This window comes from Leptodactylus fuscus, chromosome 1 (assembly GCF_031893055.1).
Source record: "Leptodactylus fuscus isolate aLepFus1 chromosome 1, aLepFus1.hap2, whole genome shotgun sequence".
In the NCBI taxonomy this organism is placed as follows: domain Eukaryota; kingdom Metazoa; phylum Chordata; class Amphibia; order Anura; family Leptodactylidae; genus Leptodactylus; species Leptodactylus fuscus.
In genome coordinates, this window is record NC_134265.1 from 46,080,982 (window position 1) to 46,101,451 (window position 20,470).

The 20,470-nt window shown below is 42.4% G+C and overlaps 1 protein-coding gene across 1 annotated transcript in view; it reads left to right on the forward strand.

The window, feature by feature from the left end:
* IPO11 (importin 11) overlaps nucleotides 1–20,470 on the forward strand; it is a 335,766-nt gene that overhangs the window by 58,024 nt on the left and 257,272 nt on the right. Inside the window, exons 6-9 of the mRNA XM_075269811.1 lie at nucleotides 33–165; nucleotides 2,913–2,971; nucleotides 8,341–8,389; nucleotides 12,330–12,400. Coding sequence (XP_075125912.1) covers nucleotides 33–165; nucleotides 2,913–2,971; nucleotides 8,341–8,389; nucleotides 12,330–12,400 — 312 coding nt within the window. The remainder of the gene's footprint in view (nucleotides 1–32; nucleotides 166–2,912; nucleotides 2,972–8,340; nucleotides 8,390–12,329; nucleotides 12,401–20,470) is intronic.

The following is a 20,470-nucleotide window of genomic DNA, read 5'->3' on the forward strand; positions in this document are numbered from 1 at the left end:
CGTTCTGATCTTATTTTGTTTTTCCATTCCAGCTGGCCGCGGAGATCTACAGCTTTGCATGCTGCCTGTGGAATCATCACGCTGACACATTCCTGCAGCAGATCTGCTCTGAAGGGGACACGGCGGCTATCAGTTCCTTAGAGAGAGCCTTACTATCGTTAAAAGGTGTGTAAAAAGGTTATTTTTGCAAATCAGAAAGGGTTAATTGGTTTTGACTACCCTTGTTAACGTTTGCTTCTGTGGCAGGGTGAGCTGAAACCAAGACCCTTCTTCGGCATGGCTTTAATTCTGGAGCAGTGGTCTCCAACTCTGTACAATCTACAACTCCTGTCGTGCTTTCAGGGCTGCAGGTATTCAGGGCATGATGGAAGTTGTAGTGTTACCACTGCTTAAGATTGGAGATGAATTTGGAGGATCACCTCTGAAATTACTGGACAGCCAACAAAACAAAAAACATGTGACATTCTCACATGTCTTGGTGCTCCAGTGTTCCCCACTGCTGTCTAGTCCAGTGGTGCTGGGGGCTTGTTTTGGCAGAAGTCCTCGCCACACATGACCACTAAGGCCAATCAAAGGCCTTTGCAGTTACAGGAAAGGACACAGGACATTACTGATGACATCCTGTGTCCTTTCCTGAGGTCACTGATTGGCTTTACCAGTCATGTGCAGTGAGGAATTGTGCCGGAACAATCCCCCGGCCACTGCTGGACCAGACACCGGAGTGCCAGGGACAGGTGGGTATGGGTTTTTTATTTTTCACCTACCCGATTTCTGGAAAACCCCTTTTAACATTGCAACTTTCCAATGAAACATTATAATTTAGGGACTCCCAGCGTAATGTGGTTTTCTGGGCAAATTATATTAAAGGGGTTTTCCAGGTTTTATGTTTGATTGACCTATCTGACACTAGGTTACATGATCAGAACCAGCTCCCAGCTACTTCTTCCTCTCCTCTTACTATTACAATGATGGAGTCTTCCTGCCATATAATACCAGTGAACACAGAGAGGAGGGAGGAGGAGGAGGAAGCAGGTTGCTGGTTCCGATCATGTGACCTGGTTTTGGAACAGCCCATAAACCCAACATTCAGCAGATAAAGAACCCATGTGCCAGTAAGTTTAAATAGTTCCTGGAAAACCTCATTTAAGGTACTTTTCTATGAAACTCCATTAATTCAGAATAACAGGAAGTGCCATTGATGGCGGAATAAAGGAATTCCAGTTTAGTATTGTAATTTATCTTTAGCAAAAATACTTCATTGTCCAAATCTACAATAACCAGCAGCAGTGGCCATGACTAGACAATGAACCAAATGCTATTACTTTGTACACAGTGACCAAAGCTAATAAAGACAGATGTGGACGACTTATTCTGGCTTGGCTATTATTCCCATACTATGCCCTTATGTTTCTTTGAAAACCAGATATTAATCTATAGGGAGATACCCAACACCCTGATTTGTGCAAACCTGAGTGCTGGATTTCTCTCTTTATTATATTATGTTATTATATTATTATTATTATATTATATGTGGCATGAGATCCTATCTGAACACTTTGCTCTAGTATTTTGGTGTGTCATGCTAGATACTATACTGTCAGGGTCTGGGTTTGCTAGGTGGGGTGGCATAGACACACAAGTCCAGTTTCTTTAGTCCAAGAACAAAGGTAGAGTTTGTTTTCACTCAAAAAGGTAGTTCAGCAACAAAAGGAAACAATACAACAATAAATCCCTGCCCGGCTAGACTCTAACTAAACATAGAATAGGTTACCTCACCTAGAATAACAGAAATCCAAAAAAAGCCAGTAGAATCATTCAGGACACAGCTCCAAAAATAAGACCTCTCTGTCAGCTCTCCAGCCAAGCTCTGCCAAAGTGTTGCTGCTGGAGCTGGCTTCTTAAGCCTCCTTTGATGAGCAGACTCTCTACAGTTGAGTCGCTGCCGGAACATCCCCAAAGTGTGGACTGGAGGGGGGTGGAATGACATATCCCTCTACCAACCTACCTGCCATTCCTAAAAATCCAGCCCAATACTGAGCATTTACCAAAATGCTCAGCAGACGAAAGTTGTCTGCTAAGAACAAACATTCCTGGAGTTTTCTCATCTCACCCACCTGAGTAGTCTGGGTGAGATGTACACCCCCTCCATTACCTGACCAGCCATCGGCTTACAATACACTGTGACAAAAGCTGGCCAGAGACCTAAATGTGACCATCTATGGCCACCTTAAGCCACTTCATGATAAAAACTTGCCAGATTTTGTTTTATTTGTGTATTTTTATTGTATTATTATTATTATTATTCTTCACGTGATAATCGGTAAAATTGTGTGCATTATAGTATATAAGACCCTTGCTAAAGAAAGGCCAAAAAGACAGTAATGGATACCAGGATGACAGAGGAAAGAAAATGATCAATCCATGGAAGCTGTCATCGTACGATGACTTCAAGCATTGAGTTATTAACTCCGACGGGAAGGGCTCTGCCCATGTCTTGTGATCATTTCGCATGTCGCCTTTTGAAGGATTTATGAAGGTGGGGGGAATTCTAGGAAATTGAAGCAGGTCATAATAAATGTTAACCTATGGCGGAAAATAATGAGATACAGAAAAACAATAAATAACATACTAAGAAAATCGGATGAATGGGCAAAATGCAAATAACGCCAGCGGAGTGAATAAAATAAGTCTTTTATATTCCATTAATATTTTGTTACTGTGTGAGGTCAGTGACTCCGGGAACCTTTCCGGTCATCGCGCCTTCACATCTGTCTTCTGCTTTCCTCCCCCTATTGAATGCGGCTCGGGGTGTGATTTTTCTTTATGATTAATTTACAGAAATTGCCTATCCAGATTTGTCTTCTTCTTTGTATTATTAAATTTTAACTTTTTTTTTGTATTTTTTATTTTAGTTCTGCGTAAACTGACAGTCCATGGCTTTGCTGATCCTCTCCAGAATGCAGAAGTCATGGTAAGGGCAGACACTGCAATGATCATGCCTCTAAGTACTAAAAATGCTCAGTATAGATCTATGGTCTGTATCCTCCGTATTTTATAAGCAGCGTGACAGGCTAGGTCAGGCCGAGCTGTAAGGCTAGTCAACCTGCACCATGGGTTGAGGATTTATTAAACTTATTGCAATGGTCTGGCTGACGGAGCTCAGAAGCTGGAGACGTATAATTACAGATTCACTTTATAAATAGGGGACATGGGTAGTTTTACAATAGGATGACCCCATATGTGTATAGAAAAAAGGTAAAGAGCACAGCAGTCGATTTATTTGTCAAGTGACCATTACCCTGAATAGATTACCCACACTGAGGGGTGGTAGTCACTTGTAGGATATGTGCCTGTGAATTTCACTGTAATCTATGTGAAGCATGCAACTTGCAGTGGATTTCAGGGGTGAAATGCACAGATTGACATTGTTCTTCAGATTATCAGTACAACCCTAGAGTAAATTCAGGTCAAATGAGACACATTAACCCTTTTGATCTACGTTGAGACGTCTTACACAGCCAGCCAGTACCCTACTCCGTATTGATGAGAGGCAACAACCTCAAAACAGCTGTCTGCGGATGGGACCATCTTCCTTTTGGAGGAGTTATTCTGGCTTGGATATAATTCCCAGATTATGCCCTTAGGTTTCTTATGAATCTGTGGGGAGCTACCGTCCAAACCTATTGAGCCCAACGGACTTTATCGTCTGCCATTTTCAGGTGGACGTTGATGTGAATGTAGCCTCATCTGCGTATTTCTTACTCAGAAATTACATATATCATTTATTTTCGAGCACCATTAATTCCATTGTCCTGTACATATGAGGAGGATTTACATACATAATACAAAAGAAGTACAATAGGCTAACATAGTTACCAACTACCACAATATCTGTCACTGCCTACAAGGGATGGAGGAGAGGAGCAGTAGGAGGGGGTAGAAGCTGTTCCGATGATGGTTTGGTGATAGTAGGGTTATTGGAGTTGGGTCTTCACTTTAGTCTTGAGGATTGTAGGTCACAGTCTTATGTGTCTTATGTGTTGTGGCAGCCAGATCCAGAGTATAGGGGATGCATGGGAGAAATCTTAGAGGTGGTGGTTTGAACAGTGTGAAAAAGGAAGTCACAGGGGATGGGAGATTATGTATAGGGAGACAGTGGGAGGATAGATCAGAAATGTATATTGTAAATATATGTATATATTTGCTTGACATTGGGCTGCCAGTGAGAAGATTGGTAGAGGAGAGAGGCCGATGCAAAGCAAGGAGAGAAGGGGATTAACTGTGTAGCGGAGGTAAACTAAATTGGGGGAAGGGGGGTGATGAGAGTATTTACTGTCTGTCTATCTAATTATCTTTCTCTGTCTATGAACATATATATTTCTTTATCTTTCTTTCTTTCTTTCTTTCTTTCTTTCTTTCTTTCTTTCTTTCTCTTTCTTTCTTTCTCTTTCTCTTTCTTTCTTCATCTATCTATGTATATCTCTCTCTGTCTTATCTATTTGTATATGTATCCTCTATCTATTAATTTATGTATCTATGTATGTACATATTCTATCTATCTATCTATCTATCTATCTATCTATCTATCTATCTATCTATCTATCTATCTATCTATCTATCTATCTCCATCTCTCTCTGTCTTATGTATTTGTATATGTATCATCTATCTATCAATCTATGTACATTATCTATCTATCTATCTATCTATCTATCTATCTATCTATCTCTATCTTCTATCTATCTTCTATCTATCTATCTATCTATCTATCTATCTATCTATCTATCTATCTATCTATCTATCTCCATCTCTCTCTGTCTTATGTATTTGTATATATATCATCTATCTATCAATCTATGTACATTATCTATCTATCTATCTATCTATCTATCTATCTATCTATCTATCTATCTATCTATCTATCTATCTATCTATCTATCTTTCTATCTATCTCCATCTGCGCTGTGACACTTTCTTTCCCTCTCTTGCTTTCCTTCTGTTTCCTTCCTTCTTGTGAATCTCTCCATTGAAGTCCCAGCAGATTTTGCCTTTGAAGACGATGCATTCTTAGATTAACTATCTGACCCCAGTAAAGCAGATGTCGGTGTTTGACTCTCTGTAGCTATAAAGGCAGTGTCCCATAGAAACCATTCACCAGTACGATTCCTATCTTCTATATTATTGCTGTGTCTATAACATTCGTCCACAGTCTCCTCAGCGATCCTTCTTCTTCTTCTTCTGAGATGCGATGCTGCGCTGTAGATAGAAAATGGAATGTGATTATTTTAGTCAATCCATTTCCTTGTGAGTGACAGCGCGCTAATAGACTATTAGACGATACCTACATGATCTAAATGTTATTATGGGTAATTAGTTTCTGTTAACACACAGTGCTCGCTGAATGCAGAATCTCTACAGAGCGGGAAGTCTCATCCTAATAGTGGCAGAAAACAATCCGGCCTTTATGGAGGGCTGAATACCCGTAGAAAGGCTATTAGGTATAACCCGCACCTGTTATCGTGCACATTCATGGTATTCTGCTCTTTGCCATTACTTAGTAACTCAAGCTTCTGCTATCTGTTATCACTATGACAACAGTAAAACTTAAAGGGATCATCTAGCTTTTCAGGAGGGGTTCCCACTTTCCATCTGCTACTCAATGTTTATATTAGTCTGAGACTGTAATGGACGAGTGGACGGGGCCACCCTGTTGCCAAACTGGTTTGACTATGTGCCACTTCTAAGGGCGTTGTCTGAGTATCCTTCAATTTTTTTGACCCTTAACCCCTGTACGAGAGTGTGGACTTCTCTGCATAGAGACTACCACGTCATTAACTCTTGGAGTGTTCCTGATGGTGGGACAAAGCACCAGGGGTCATACTATTGGGTGGTTAAGGCAAAGTCCCTGCATACTACTAGATGGCCCGGGCACAATGCGTGCATGGTCAGTAGACAATCCAGAGGTCAGGACAGATAGCAGAGGTCCTGAAATAAGGGACAGGTCTGAGTCAGAAAGAGGTAGTCAGTAGGAACTCAGAACAGGAAGAAGACGTATAGTGGTCATGCAATAGGCCAGGTCAGCAGTGAATAGTCAGAGTGGTGTTATAGCTCAGGAAAGTGAGGTCAGAAATAGGGCCAGGGTCTGGTATTTGGAAACATTAATCAGGATTAGACACACCGTAGAGCAGGATCTAGACCAGCTATAAACCTTTGTTCAGACAAGGTGTGGCTGTGAAACCGACTTTTAAACAGTCAGACTGACAGAAATGGGCTAGGCAAGATTTGTAGGTGTTGTACCCTAATCCTTTACGCAACAGGGACTGTACCCCCACCTTATGAGCTGATCGGGCATCAGCAGACAATGCACATGCATAGGGGCATGGAGGAGCAAGGACTGCACAGAGTGTAGCAAAAATATCCTGGTGTCTGTACCTGATGGGAGTAGTGGTACGCTGCAGACTGAAAGCTGCCGTTGTTATAGTATCCATCTTGCGCTCGCTGTTGTTTGATCCAGAACGAAAAAGGAACTTTTTGAGGAGGGAAAGAATAATGTGATCTGCAGACTCCCAAAACCCTTCTTCTGGACTTAAGCCCTTCTAGTCCATTAAATAAATAATTCTCTCGACTTTTATGCAAGTCCATCGGGTGATCACCTGATTTGGCATATTTGCCTTCAGGCGACCATGACACAGGCAGAGGGTGAAACTGTCAGTAATGGCTAAAGAGACAAAAGGGGAAGAAATTTCAAAAGACAGCCATGGCACTGTATGTAAACAGATTAGGCCCGCCCCTGGTGCATTTGCAGGTTGATTTTCATATTCATACACAAATTATTACCTCGCCCCCCTCCAGTCCACCTTAAACTGCGCTGCTCGCTTAATCCACCTCACCCCTCGATCTTCATCGGCTGCTCCCCTCTGCCAGTCCCTCCACTGGTTACCCATAGCCCAGCGAATTGAGTTCAAGCTACTAACGCTGACATACAAAGCCATCCACAACCTGTCCCCTCCATATATCTCAGACCTAATCTCCCGCTACCTGCCCACACGTAACCTCAGATCCTCCAATGACCTCCTACTCCGCTCTGCTCTCATCCGCTCCTCACACAACCGTCTCCAAGATTTCTCCCGTGCATCCCCCATACTCTGGAACTCCTTACCACGACACATAAGACTGACCCCCCCAATCACAGGCTTCAAGAAAGCCCTGAAGACTCACCTATTCAGAAAGGCCTACAACATCCAATAACACTATCACCGCACCGCCATCTGTACAGTCTCCCCCTCTCCTTCTGTCTCTACCCCCCTTCCCTCATAGATTGTAAGCCCTCGCAGGCAGGGCCCTCTACCCCACTGTGCCAGCCGATCACTGTTAGTATTATATCTACCTGTATATTCTGTGTACTGTATGTAAACCCCCAAATGTAAAGCACCATGGAATTAATGGTGCTATATAAATAAACAATAATAATAATAATAATGATTATCTCTGCATTGTTTCATTGATTTCTGACTACAAAGGTAGGTTTCTGTTCCTACTAAAGGCCCCTATATGGACTCAATTTAAAGGGACTCTACCACCAAGTAAAATCAGGTGCTCAGGTAGGTGTGGGACCTGAGTGCACCAAAAAGCTTATTTACATGCAAATTAAAAGTTGTTTTTAACACATTCTGTAGCCCTAACCATCCCTACAACATCATATAAGGAGTTTAGAAGCAAAGTGGGTGGTGGTAGACTCCCTTTAAAGAAAGAAGCCCTGGTTTGTCTAGAAACAGCAGTATAGATTGGACTATGTCTTTGTTCACACTGAAGTCGTGGCTACAATTCATAATAGAGCCAGGTTAACAATGACAAATAAATCCTGACTAATCCCATTGATTTATAATGGGGGTCAAGCCAGGTTTCTGACAAAGTTTCCACATCAGAGTATACTGTCATAGCCGTGACAAATCCTGGAAATAACACAAAATGTGTCTGACCGGAGTCTTATGATTACAGTCCACGTCTGTCCATAATGTAAAACATCGAATTCTTCATATTTTGTTTTCTTTTGAGAATCTTTCGGATGACTTTCCTGTGTCTCAGCCTCATTTAGCCTCTGAAGTGTCTCAAGCAGTCCGTGCACTGACATAGATCTATTATAGATGTCTTCAGCCGCTCATTCACCCTCCTATTGTTTGATATAGAAGTTTCACAGATCTTCTAGAACCAGGAAATGATGCTTTTAGGAAAGATGATAGAGATAACAAGTCACGTTGTGTCGCTTGTAACCTGGATACGTTATTCCTAGATCTACATTACATATATATTGGCACCGTCATTGACTTTTTTTTTTCTTCCAGGGATTTCTTCATGCTGTGTTCGACCGCATGAGACAATTTTTAGAATGCAGTAAGTATCTAGTATAATAAGTGTATGTCAAAAAATAATTTTCAGGTTGGAGCTACTCTGTGGGAAAATTCACGTAGCGGACATGCTGCAATTACCAAAACCGCTCCTGTTTCGAAATCGCAGCATGTCAATTATACCTATGGAAATTCTGGCAGTTTTTATACGTATAATTGAAGCAGAAAGTCCGCAGAGGAAATCTCTGCAGACTTTCTTCGAAAAGCGCTGCGGGAAAAACCACAATGTGTTGACACTGCAGTTTTTCCTGTTGCGCTTTTTTGCCACATTGGGGCCTTAGCCTAATGGAGTTTTCTCAGGCTGGATTGACGTCTGCGCCGGAGTCTCAGTCACAGAAACTGCCAAAAATTGGCGGAGAGACAAGACTTCTTTCTCCACCCCTTTCAGGTTGAAAGTGGCTGACCCCATTAGAGTCCACGGCCCGTGTGTAACTGCTGTTTTAGCGGTCTGGCTTTCCATCGTTCAGGTTCTCTCACGGACCCAAACGATGGAGATCACAATTCTAGTCTGGTCTTAGCATCAACTAACAGAAAAAAAAAAAAATTCCTGCCCTATGTTCAGGTGGATTCTGTCTAAAACTCCCACTAAAACTAATGGGGATATTTTTTTGGGTGCACTTTTATGGCGTTTTTTTTTTTTTTTTTTTTTTTTTAATATGATAAAAATCTGTTTACAACAACTTCTCGGAAAACCTGAGGCAATTTTTTTCTGCCACAAATAATTTCTGTGTTTTGATCCTAAAAAATTTATAACTTTAATACAAGTATTTTTAATAAATTTACCGTATGTCAAATTTTGTGAGGTTTTGTATAGTTTCAATAGCTCGTTCGAATGATGAAATTCTTCCCAGCTAATAGACATCTGGAAATAAACTCGTAGTGATTCAATCTGCGTGTCGTGACCAGTTTGTGCGAAGTGCTTTTATATTTTTCATTATACAGTCATTAAGGGAAATGTGTCTTGTAGTAGATTAATCTGCAGAGGAGAAATAATGTGTTTCTTCCAATTTTTTTGTATTTTTTTTTATATTTAAGAACTTTCCTGTGGGCAGCCATATTAGAGACACGCACATTTACTGCAGAGGCAGTGCAGCATGTGTGTGCTTTATGGCATTTGCAATAATTTGGAGTTAATTGGTCAAGAATTGTCTTGGACTAGTGCAGTCTCCTTGAGGTAATAGAGTTTCAGCCCACTCCCTCATTGTCCAGTGAGTGGGATGGAAATTGTACACAGAGCCTTGTCTGACCTTCTACAGTTTAGTAAATATATCTTTAAAAGGGATTCTACCATTAAAATCACATTTTTTGTAGATCACACGTAGGAATAGCCTTAAGAAAGGGTCTTCTTCTCCTACCTTTAGATGTCTTCTCTGCGCCGCCGTTCAGTATAAATCCCGGTTTATGTCGGTATGCAAATGAGTTCTCTCGCAGCACTGGGGGCAGGCCCCAACGCTCAAACAGCACTGGGGGTGTTCCCAATGATGCAAGAGAAATCCCAAGAGCTTCCCATCAATTGGCCGATGATTGGCCAAATGCCAAGCAATTGTATTGTCAGCCATCGGAAAATGTCCAGCATGGTCAATCTGTTTCCGGCATCTACAGTACATGTCAGATATCTGTCTATGCTTCGTGGATGGATGGATGGAAATATAATGTGTATGGCCGGCTATACTCTCTGGTCCAGGAGAATCTCTCTTAGTTCTTAAAATTTTCTGTTTTTCATATGATTAGAGATTTTTTTTTGTTTTGGTTCACTTTTCTGAACGCTTGGATCATATTCAGCTCTGCATGTCCAGGGATATGATGTTCATCTGGTCTTTCCTGCGTCACTGAGGCTTCTCTTCAGGAACAAATTCATAATTTCAGAAAACCTATAAATTACGGTGAAGTGTCCTATGTATTGTAGGTAGCTTTGAGACCATGTAACTCCTATGATTGATATAAGCCCTCAGTGACAGGCAGTGTAGACAGTGGCACTTCTATTGGATTACTAGTAGCAATAATGTAATGAGAGGCGGCCGCACTTGTATGTGACATTTGCCGAGTATTTGGCGACTCTCCTGACGCTTTGGTAAACACTAGAATTCCCGTGAAATAACAACGCTGGAGCATCTTTTCTTAGAACGCTGTGTTGCGCCGTTCCTCTGTTATTTTTCCTAGAAGTGGATAATTGACATCTGTTTCTTACCATCCCCCTTGTCAATGTCCTTACACCATCTGATATTGCCTGATCAGTGCTGGCAGAGTCACGCTGTTAAGGGGCACACTCCTTGGACAAAGGAAGTAGTAGTCAATTTTCAATTTATTCCTTCGTTTCCAAGAGCAATACCAGAGGAATGGTATACTGCGGATTCATCTTGTATGACTAATATTAGTGGATTGCATCAGTCTCAGGGAGGTTTGTGAGTTTTAGTGATCATTACTCAAATTGATTTGTCATATGGCTTCATAGCACATCACAAACTTTTATTGAGACCATACGTTCTGTATAATGTATGCAGCCGAAATCCTGGTCCTCACAGGGTGGTAAATGGGAACAGAATGTAATGGGTGAAACCTTCCAGGTAAGACCTTTGAAATCTTGCAGCTATTTGCCACTGTGGTTGATGAGGTTTCATTGCCAAGTAGTCTAAGGTCTAATTTACACATAGTTTTTTTGGTCTAGATTTTGATGCGGGAAGCCGCGTCAGAATCCGGATCAAAATGTGCCTGCAGGGCTAGCCGTGACTGTCGTGGCTTCCGACAGTTGCGGCTTTCTGTTCCGGATTTGGCCCAAATGGGCTCAGTCCAGAAGTTTTGTATCGATGCAGATGCCGCGGTGGTTTCCACCACAGAATCCGCATCAAGATAGGGCAGATTGCTTCTTTCTTACTGTATTTTAACGCTCGCGGAAAAAGGAAATGATCGGCTCCCATTGAATTCAATGGGAGGTGGTTTTTTTACCTGGATTTTGACGCGGATTCTGCGTCAAAATCTGGACCAAATAACTACGTGTGAACTAGCCCATATGGTACGGACACTACTAACAATACATGGCCAAAACCCCACCCACATGTTGTTATCATATACTAGATAGATACTCCCCAGTATATTTTTATATACTACAGACACACTTAGTGGCTGAGATGTAAACATCTAGTTGCAGAGTCAGGCCAACCAATATCCTTCCAATCTGGGCCCCATCTTCTCACTCGCACTGCAGGGCCCCCAATAACCAGCCATCTTATAGAGTTTAGCTGCTGTATGAGCACATATCCCTGGCTCACAGACCTAGGAAGGCTCTAGTTCAAGGCAAGAGCCAGGCAGCAGGACCCCCAGGCCCGAAACAGTCAGAGGCAAGGACTAGGTAGTAAGCTACTACTGGAAATATGGTGAAGAGATGATCCGCAATCACTCCAGGAGCCGCGATTCTTTTACCCACTATGTGTGTTTTCCTACTTATTTTTGTATGCTGTCGATTTTAACTTTAATAGAATAAAGCATTGGAATTTTATCAGCGGCTCCTGGAGTGATTGCGGATCATCTCTTCACCATAACCTCCTTACGATTTGCCTCACAGTCCGGAGGAAAGGTCTTGCACCTCCAGAGGAAGCCCAAGCATGTGGTAGGACTCAATCCTTATTACCTTTTTTCACAACTACTGGAAATACATTTATTTCAGGAATTTGTGAATGAATGTCAGGTAATATTTGCATATAGATGTATAGTGGACCCCTTGAATAAAATTTACTGGTAGGCCCTCGGCACCCCGGTCTGACACTAGATTTCTTGTCTATGCGCCTAGCTGCAATGTTTGTCTGTGGCCACAACAATGGAACCCTTATGGCCATGCATGCTTTCATTCATTGTCAATGACCATGTAGGCCGCTGTGTCTGTCCTGACCCTAATCCACAAATAATACAATAATTCCTTTTTATTTTTTTAGGCCGAGGTGTCGGCGTGGAACATCCCTGCAGGGAGAGGCTGGAAAAGGTTATCCTATTATTCACAAAAGTGGTAAGGCGTCAGGGAAACTTTGCTTTTCACGTGCTTGGTATTTTTTTGATCTGTGTCCAAGTCATGATTGATCTGTATCTGTTTATACCGCCATGTCTTGTCGCCGTGTTAATTCCTTTTTCCAATCGTCACTTAGTCCACTTTAGCTGAAGTGCCGAGCAAAGCCTTTCCAGCCGGCACCTGCGCTTGCCTTTAGAAATATATTTTTAACATTCAATTTGTAATAAAATGGCCCAGGGCTTGAAGAGGTTGGGGGAGGTGCACTCGCTGCAAGAAATACCTTTCTCTTTGATGTTCCCCTGTTCATGGTCTGTGCTTCATCTCAATTACATTGCAAATATAATAGGCTGCAATATGGAGTGGGAGAGCTACAATTACCACTAGCTATTCCCTTTTTTCTGTTGTCACATAATTCATACTTCAATTCTCTCCCGTCCTCGCCGCTCGTGTAAAGCTCCCCTCTCCTGTCTTGTCTGCGCTTCTATAGTCTTCACGTAAATACACGGTTAACTATACACGGCTTTGTACTCCATTTTTACTTTTCTCCATGAAAGTCTTTTATAATGGATACAAAGTACATCATAAGCAAATAGTATCAGGGTATAATATCTCCCGGAACAACCTTTTCTGATCCGCGGGCAACATGATCATTGAACCAATCCCAAGGGCCGCATTAACATTTAAATGGATTGTTAACAAAAGTATATGCTATAAATGTCCAGGAAGAAAGAGACCCGTACTACAGAAAGGAATAGGGAGCATTCATGTGAGTGACATTGCCCATTGTAGTCTATGTGACTTGGTGTTTCATTAAATGAAGAAGCCGCATCTATGTATGGCCACCTCTCCATCTCATCTGTTTGGAGTGAGGAACGCAGGTCATCAGACCCCCAACTTGATGATATTTAAGGATCTCAGAGATGGCCACACTGGGCAACTTTAGTATCTAGACATTACTACTTCTTCCCGATGTGACACTTCTCCTCTGTCTTGACACTTTGGACCCACTATGAGGTTCCAGGCCACCCATGCCTTAGAATGCTCCATAGGGTTATATGATAACTGTGCATAATAATTTCTTAAGCTAGGTTCACACTAGTGCTCGGCTATCTGTCAAGCATTTTCACTCTGCCGATTTTAGGCAGAGACTCCAACATAGATGTGACCCTAGCCTTAGTTTTGTCTGGTACTGCTGGACCATATAGTACAATAAAAGTTTCCTGAAACGACATGTGCAGTGAGCCCAATGGAAATATCAGGGTAAAGGTTATTTTATCAACTGACAGTAGATTCACACTAGCATTCAGCTCTCTGTCATTCATATCCACATGGGGACTATAGATTATAATGGGATCTGATTGGTGTCCGTCGGAAACCAGTGGAGAGAAAAGTCCTCCACTGGTTTCCTCGGACTTCATTCTCTGACAATTTTAGGCAAAGTCTCGTTTGGAGACTCCAACGCAGATGTGAACCTAGCCTTACTTAGCTCTTTTACATACTTTATTGCTAAAGTTAATGAGTCCACCAAAAGCTGTAGACTTTTATGTGGTTGCCTTGACTTAATGGCAACTACAGACAGGCCTCGTTCACATCTGCGTTGATATTCCATTCGGGGGAGTCTGCATGGGGATCCTCTGAACGGAATGCCAAATGCATTGACAAGTCGGTGTGCAGTAAAAGCACACGGACCCCATAGATTATAATGGCGTCCGTGTGCTTGCCGCGTGGTGCCCGCACGAACAATGCGGATAGGAAAGTAGATTGTGAACTACCCCATTATAGACCCCATTATAGTCTATGGGGTCTGTGTGCTTTCACTGGCACACCGCTTGCAGTTTTGTTCAGTATTTCGTGGGGTGGGGGTCCTCGTGTGGACTCCCCTGGATATAATACCAACGCAGATGTGAACGAGGCCTTAGAATTGTCAATTTTCTGGTGTTGCCAGCTAGATATTTTTTAAAGGGGCTCTATCACTGGGAAAAGTCATTTTTAACTAATCACATCCTTGCATAGGCTTTAGAAAGTGTATTCCACACCTACCTTTAGTATGTAAATTGCCTCAGTGGTTTCTGAATAAGTCCGTTTGTATTCATATGCTAATGAGCTTCCAGCCAGCACAGGAAGTTCCAGCAGCACTCGTCCCTGCTATTATCTTCTATGTGTGTGTGCAAACAGGAAGCTGAGTCATCATCATCATCAGCAGCAGCCTGTGCTGTATACACCCATAGGAAACAATAGCAAAAGGGGTGCACGATGTATCGTGCACCAGTCTAATTAGCATATGAATAAAAACGGACTTATTCAGAAACCACTGAGGCAATCTACATACTATACGTAAGTGTGGAATAGACTTTCTAAGGGCTATGCAAGGATGTGATTAGTTAAAAATGACTTTTCCCAATGATAGAGCCCCTTTAAGAGGTTTTCTGGGCGTATGAATAGATGACGTATACTTAGGAAACCCTACACCCCACAATCGGTCATTTGAGGAGACCATAGCAGCATTATATAGCAGCTGTGCTTAGTATTGCAGCTCAACCCCTTTGACTGGAATGAGACTGAGCTGCGAACAGGCCATGTGACCATAGAACGACATCACATAGCCTGTGTGGAGGAAAAAGTACTTGGGGAGCACTGCTGCCACTTTATAGATCTGATCCACAATAGATGACTTACTCTAAGAATAGTTTATTCATTGATAAAGCTTGGAAAACTCTTTCAGGGTAAGTTCACACTGAGTTTTTTTTGCAGTCAGTTTTTTGAGGCAGAATCCAAGAGTCATTTGCAGATTTTTTCCACTAGCTGATTTTTCAGCTATTGGGAAAAAAAAGAAGTGTCATGACTTATCTTCAAGGGGATTCTGCCTTGCACAGCCCATTGAAATGAATGGGAGGCAGAAAAAAAAAATCACTAGTGGTTTCTGCAACTCCTATTGAAATGAATGGGAGATTTGGGAGGCAGATTTCATCTGTGTGTGAACATACCCTTAATGTTCTCTGCTTCTTGGTCCCTCTTACGCTAGGTTCACACCTGCGTTCAGCACTCCGTTCTGTGGTTTCCGTCTTCTGCATGCAAGAAGATGGAAACCACAGACCGGGTGCGCCGGTGAGCGTTTTATGCTCTCCACCGCGAAACCGTTTTTTTTTTAAAAAATCCGGACACAGAGTACTGCATGTCCGACTCTGTGTCCGGATTAAAAAAAACGGTTTCGCGGCCACTCACGGCCGGACAGCTTTCTCACCCATTCAAATGAATGGGTGAGAGAGAATCCTGCAGGTTTCCGTCTCCTGCCTCTGTTTTATGCAGGAAACGGAAACCTGCATAATGGAGTGCCGGGCGCAGATGTGAATGAGCCCTTACCCACTGCGCTAGTCACTGGTTGAAACGTTGACCTACTCCAGCCAATGACTGATACGACATTTCCTGTGTATAGAGGGGATCCGGAGGAAGGGAACGTATTAGCACTTTACCAGTCCGAGTCGCTTTGCTACGATTTCAGCAGACGACCCCTTTAACATTTTAGGTGTGGGAAGGAAGAAGCAGAGGATATGGAGCTTTGTAGTGTAATACTGTGACATTTATCAACCAAGCTGTATCTGGATCAATAATGATGAATTAGTTACATTAGATAATGCTCCAACATTAAACATAACCAGATACAGGTGCATGGGAAGAATATGCAAATCTGACTTCCATGATGTAATTAGGAAACCAGTGCCTCAAGAATGCACACCAATAGAGGGCGCTCACTGAGAATGTGCAAACAAAGGCCTCTGAGAAGGTCGGTATACACAAGAAAGAGGAGGCCTCGTAACAAAGATCAAACTGCCCCACCTGGATAGAAGACCCTGGAGCTTGCTTCCTCCTCCACCCCATAACTTGTGTACTGATTTCCCACCACCTTGTACCTATATGTACTAGGAAAGCAAATCAGTACTGGACCCCTCTCTCCAGTGCACCCATGCAGCTGTACAATACGGAAACCTATATGTGTATAGGATTACCAGTACCATATCAACCCAGCCCCACAGACACATAAGTTAGGGTCACCCAAATCAAGCAATGTTTTTCCCTTTTGAACCATTGTCTCCTTTGCAAATTTTTTGTCACATCTTTGAATGAAGGTGTTGTTGCTCCAAAAAGTTGAAAGGGTTGTCCATGAAATCCCCAGGGCTTGCTCTGGCAGAAGTCCTCGGCGCATGTGACAGCTGAGGCCAATACCGTGCAATGAGGACGCTCACCGGAACAAACCCCTGGGCCGTGGTAAAAGGTGAGGTTTTTTTTTTTTTTTACCTGGTGTATTTCTTGGACAACCCCTTCAAGTGCCAATATCCTCATTGCTCCATAGAGCTCATTTACATATTGTCAAAACACCCGATTCACAAGAGGAAAACACTGTTTGATTCAGAGGACACCCTTAAGAAAAAAAATCCTCTGAAGTGATTAAAAATACCAGGAAGACATTAAAAAAAGAAGTGCTGACATAATATTCTATAATATCTGCTGGGCTCCATGGCTTACCATAGGCAGTGCAGCAATATAACACCACATGTCACTAGGTCCAGGAGAGCCCCCTTTGTACACCATCCATCTTTCCTTCTGAATTACTGTGAGATCTTCATAACACACTTGTGGAGCGTTTCTGCAGTGTAGTAAGTGGAGGCGGCGAGCGTCTGCACCGAATATAAGGGAACGGGGGGAGATCATCAGAGATTGCAGCCTCGTAGCCCTGTGTGATATCGGTCCTAATTAGAACGGCTTATCTCACAACAGCCATTAATCTCCCGCAGATCAGAACTGGCAAAGATGGGCCAAGCAATACAGACTTAAGAAATCGTCATTATCATTTCCGCGGAAAGTGTCTGCCAGCGTAATGAGTCCAAGCCACCGGCTTATGTCTGCAGTCCTGGGTGCACTAGTCTGACATCTTGTCTTTATACGGTTCCCAGCTAAAAAGAATAGTAGAGTATAGTATTTTTTTTGACTCTCTAGTCTTACCTCCAGTTTGGTAATCTTGTCCACATAAAGTTAGATGAGATGGAAGTTTACCTTAAGGAGAACTCAACGTCTTTCCTGACCAATAATAATTCAGGGGCCGCCTTTTTAAGAACTTTGTTTAATTACTTTTTCAAGAAATGTATCAAAAAAATTTCACATAGACATTGGCGGTGTCAGTTGTAAAGTACTGAGTCGATGTCACCTTGTGCAGGGACACGCCCCATCAACAGGATCCCACCCGATCCTAGTGATTAGCCATGAAATGGGACTAGCCCTTGAAATAAGTTGATAATATATCATTAGAATATGCCAATGTCTGATCAGTGGTACCAAACTACTTTATTTGCCAGCAATGTTGTTTGTTCTGACACCATCAACTCTAGCTCTTTGCATCACCCAGTAGTTGACACTTCACTTATTTCAGTGCAATTGGAATTGTTTTCACTAGACCCCATGATCTTTTGTCGGGTTGTGCTACCCCCTGACAGTAGGGCCTAAATAGTATATTGGGTGCTCAAACTAACAGCACTGATTGCTCAGGAATGGTGAGGACTAGCACATATTGAATGGTGGTGGAGCAGCACTTACTGAAGGATGGTGTTTTTAAAAGGTCTTCATTAAGCAACTGTACAAGTAATTTTGCAATAATTTTGAGCTCATGCCTTTAGATAATCCCATAAATGCACCATACATTTGCACATGAGGCTCAAGCGCAACGGAGCATGCCAGGGCCTTTGTATTTGGGCTTCGGCATGCCCCTACTGCACTTGAGTCTCATTTGCATGACGGAAGTGATCAATGTTTTGGACTATCTAAGGGTATGATGATGCTGAGTATAATATCCCCTGTCTATATTGATTTGGTGTTGTCTGCTGACAGACTCCCTTTAGGTAACCCATAGTTGGTGGGCACAGCTAGTGACATCACTTGCTGTCATCTGCTCGCCCATTCCATTCTGAAATATTAAAGTATTCCCTTCTTCATTCTATTTTCCATTATCTTATGGGTTTATTTCATGTTTAACCCCCGCTCCCCCAATGTTTGCCCTAATGGTGGACAAGGCAGTCCTATTAAATCTCTCGTTCACATACTCCATTTTTACCACTAAAGGTCATCATTTTGATATTTTCTTGTAGCTCGAAAATGATTTTTGGGACAGTCTACTCGCCGAGCTCTCCTGTTCATTCAGCGAGCCATAAATCATGCAGTAATATATTGTTCGTCCCTCATTTACCGGAGAAGTAGAAAAGAGCGGACAGAAATAAAATTGCGCCTGCATTGTGCCATGTTGGAGCATTCAGCCAGCCGGCGTCGTCTAACAATATCTAATATTACTTAATGCATTTTATTAATGACATATTCGGTTCTATTGAACGCTGTGTATAGAATTTCAGGATACAAAGTTGACACAGGAGGAATTGCACTGGTAAAACATAAATGATGCCAGTGTGTGGGCATCCTCGCTGTTCCTGTATAGCATGCTGTGCTGTGGAATATGGGAGTATAAATAATGGATGATGTATTATACATTATTACTATACCAGGAGTTGGGCTAGGACTTTTCATTTCAAAGCCTTTGTAGGGATGCCACCCTCCCGCGCTCATGTACTATGGCTTCTGACTATACTGGGGTGCCTCTGTGCTATGGGATTCTTCCTCAGGTCATTCAAGCACTATTAAGTTTGTCCATGAAATATGGCGCAGTCTAAAATTAAATTGTACCCATAGGCAGGTCGGTGAACCTTTTCACATGACCAGGTCAATTTATAAGCCAAAAATTCACCGCTGTATAAATGGATATCCTTCCATTGGTATCCGCTAATATCCACTTTTAATGGATGCGTTCAATGAATCTGCAAAATGAATGACCAAAACATGATGTGAACGTGCTCTTCTTTTATTTTTCATACATGGTTACAATCATGCAGGCGGCCGTGACTTGGATGGCACATGGATGGCATCTGTGTGCTGTCTGGCCCTCCACAGTCCCATCCACTGATGTTAGTGAGCCTGGATCACAAAATGTAGAGCAATAGTACTTCTCCTGAATTTTGACAGCCCCATACAGGGACCCATGAAAATACATGGTTGTGTGTATGGGACTATAGAAATGAATGGGTCAGTGATAATGCACACGGTCATGTGCTGGAGGTCTTAGGCTACTTGGACTTGACCATGTGCTTTGTCATTATGTTATCTGTTTTATTGTCAATGGATAATAATAATGAATTTTATTTATATAGCGCCAACATATTCCGCAGCGCTGTACAATTTGTAGGGTTCATGTACAGACAGAAAGATACATTACAAAGAAATAGTCACTTCACACAATGGGACTGAGGGCCCTGCTCACAAGAGCTTACAATCTATGAGGTAGAGGGGGTGACACAAGAGGTAGCAGGGGAGGCATTGCTTATACAGTGTTCAGACAATGTTATAATAGAGGTGACTGTCATTACACAGACATAAAACTGTATGAGCAATCACCAGTCATGTCCTTTACTGTGCAGATGGTGCCTGGGCATATAAAGTTAGTCTGAAATGGCATCATATTATGTGGGGTAATGTGGGAGCGGGAACAAAGGAGGGTCTGTTTTAGGGTTTCTAATTACGATACGGAAGGGCTCACATTAGGAATTGTGATAGGCCTGTCTGAAAAGATGCGTCTTTAGTTTGTGTTTGAAACTGTAGAAATTGGGAGTTAATCTGATTGTCCGGGGTAGAGCATTCCAGAGAAGTGGTGCAGCGCGGGAGAAGTCTTGTATACGAGCGTGGGAGGTTCTGATAATAGAAGATGTAAGTGTTAGGTCATTGAGTGAATTGAGAACACGTGTTGGGCGGTAGACAGAGATGAGGGAGGAAATGTAGGGAGGTGCGGCATTATGGAGAGCCTTGTGGATGAGGTGATAAGTTTATACTGCACTCTGTAATGAATAGGTAGCCAATGTAGTGACTGTCACAGACCGGAGGCATCACTGTGGTGTCTAGATTGATAGATAAGCCTGATATGGATCGCACACTAACTTAATCTCTGCTTATAGCCTCATTCACATGACCAGTTGCTATCACGGG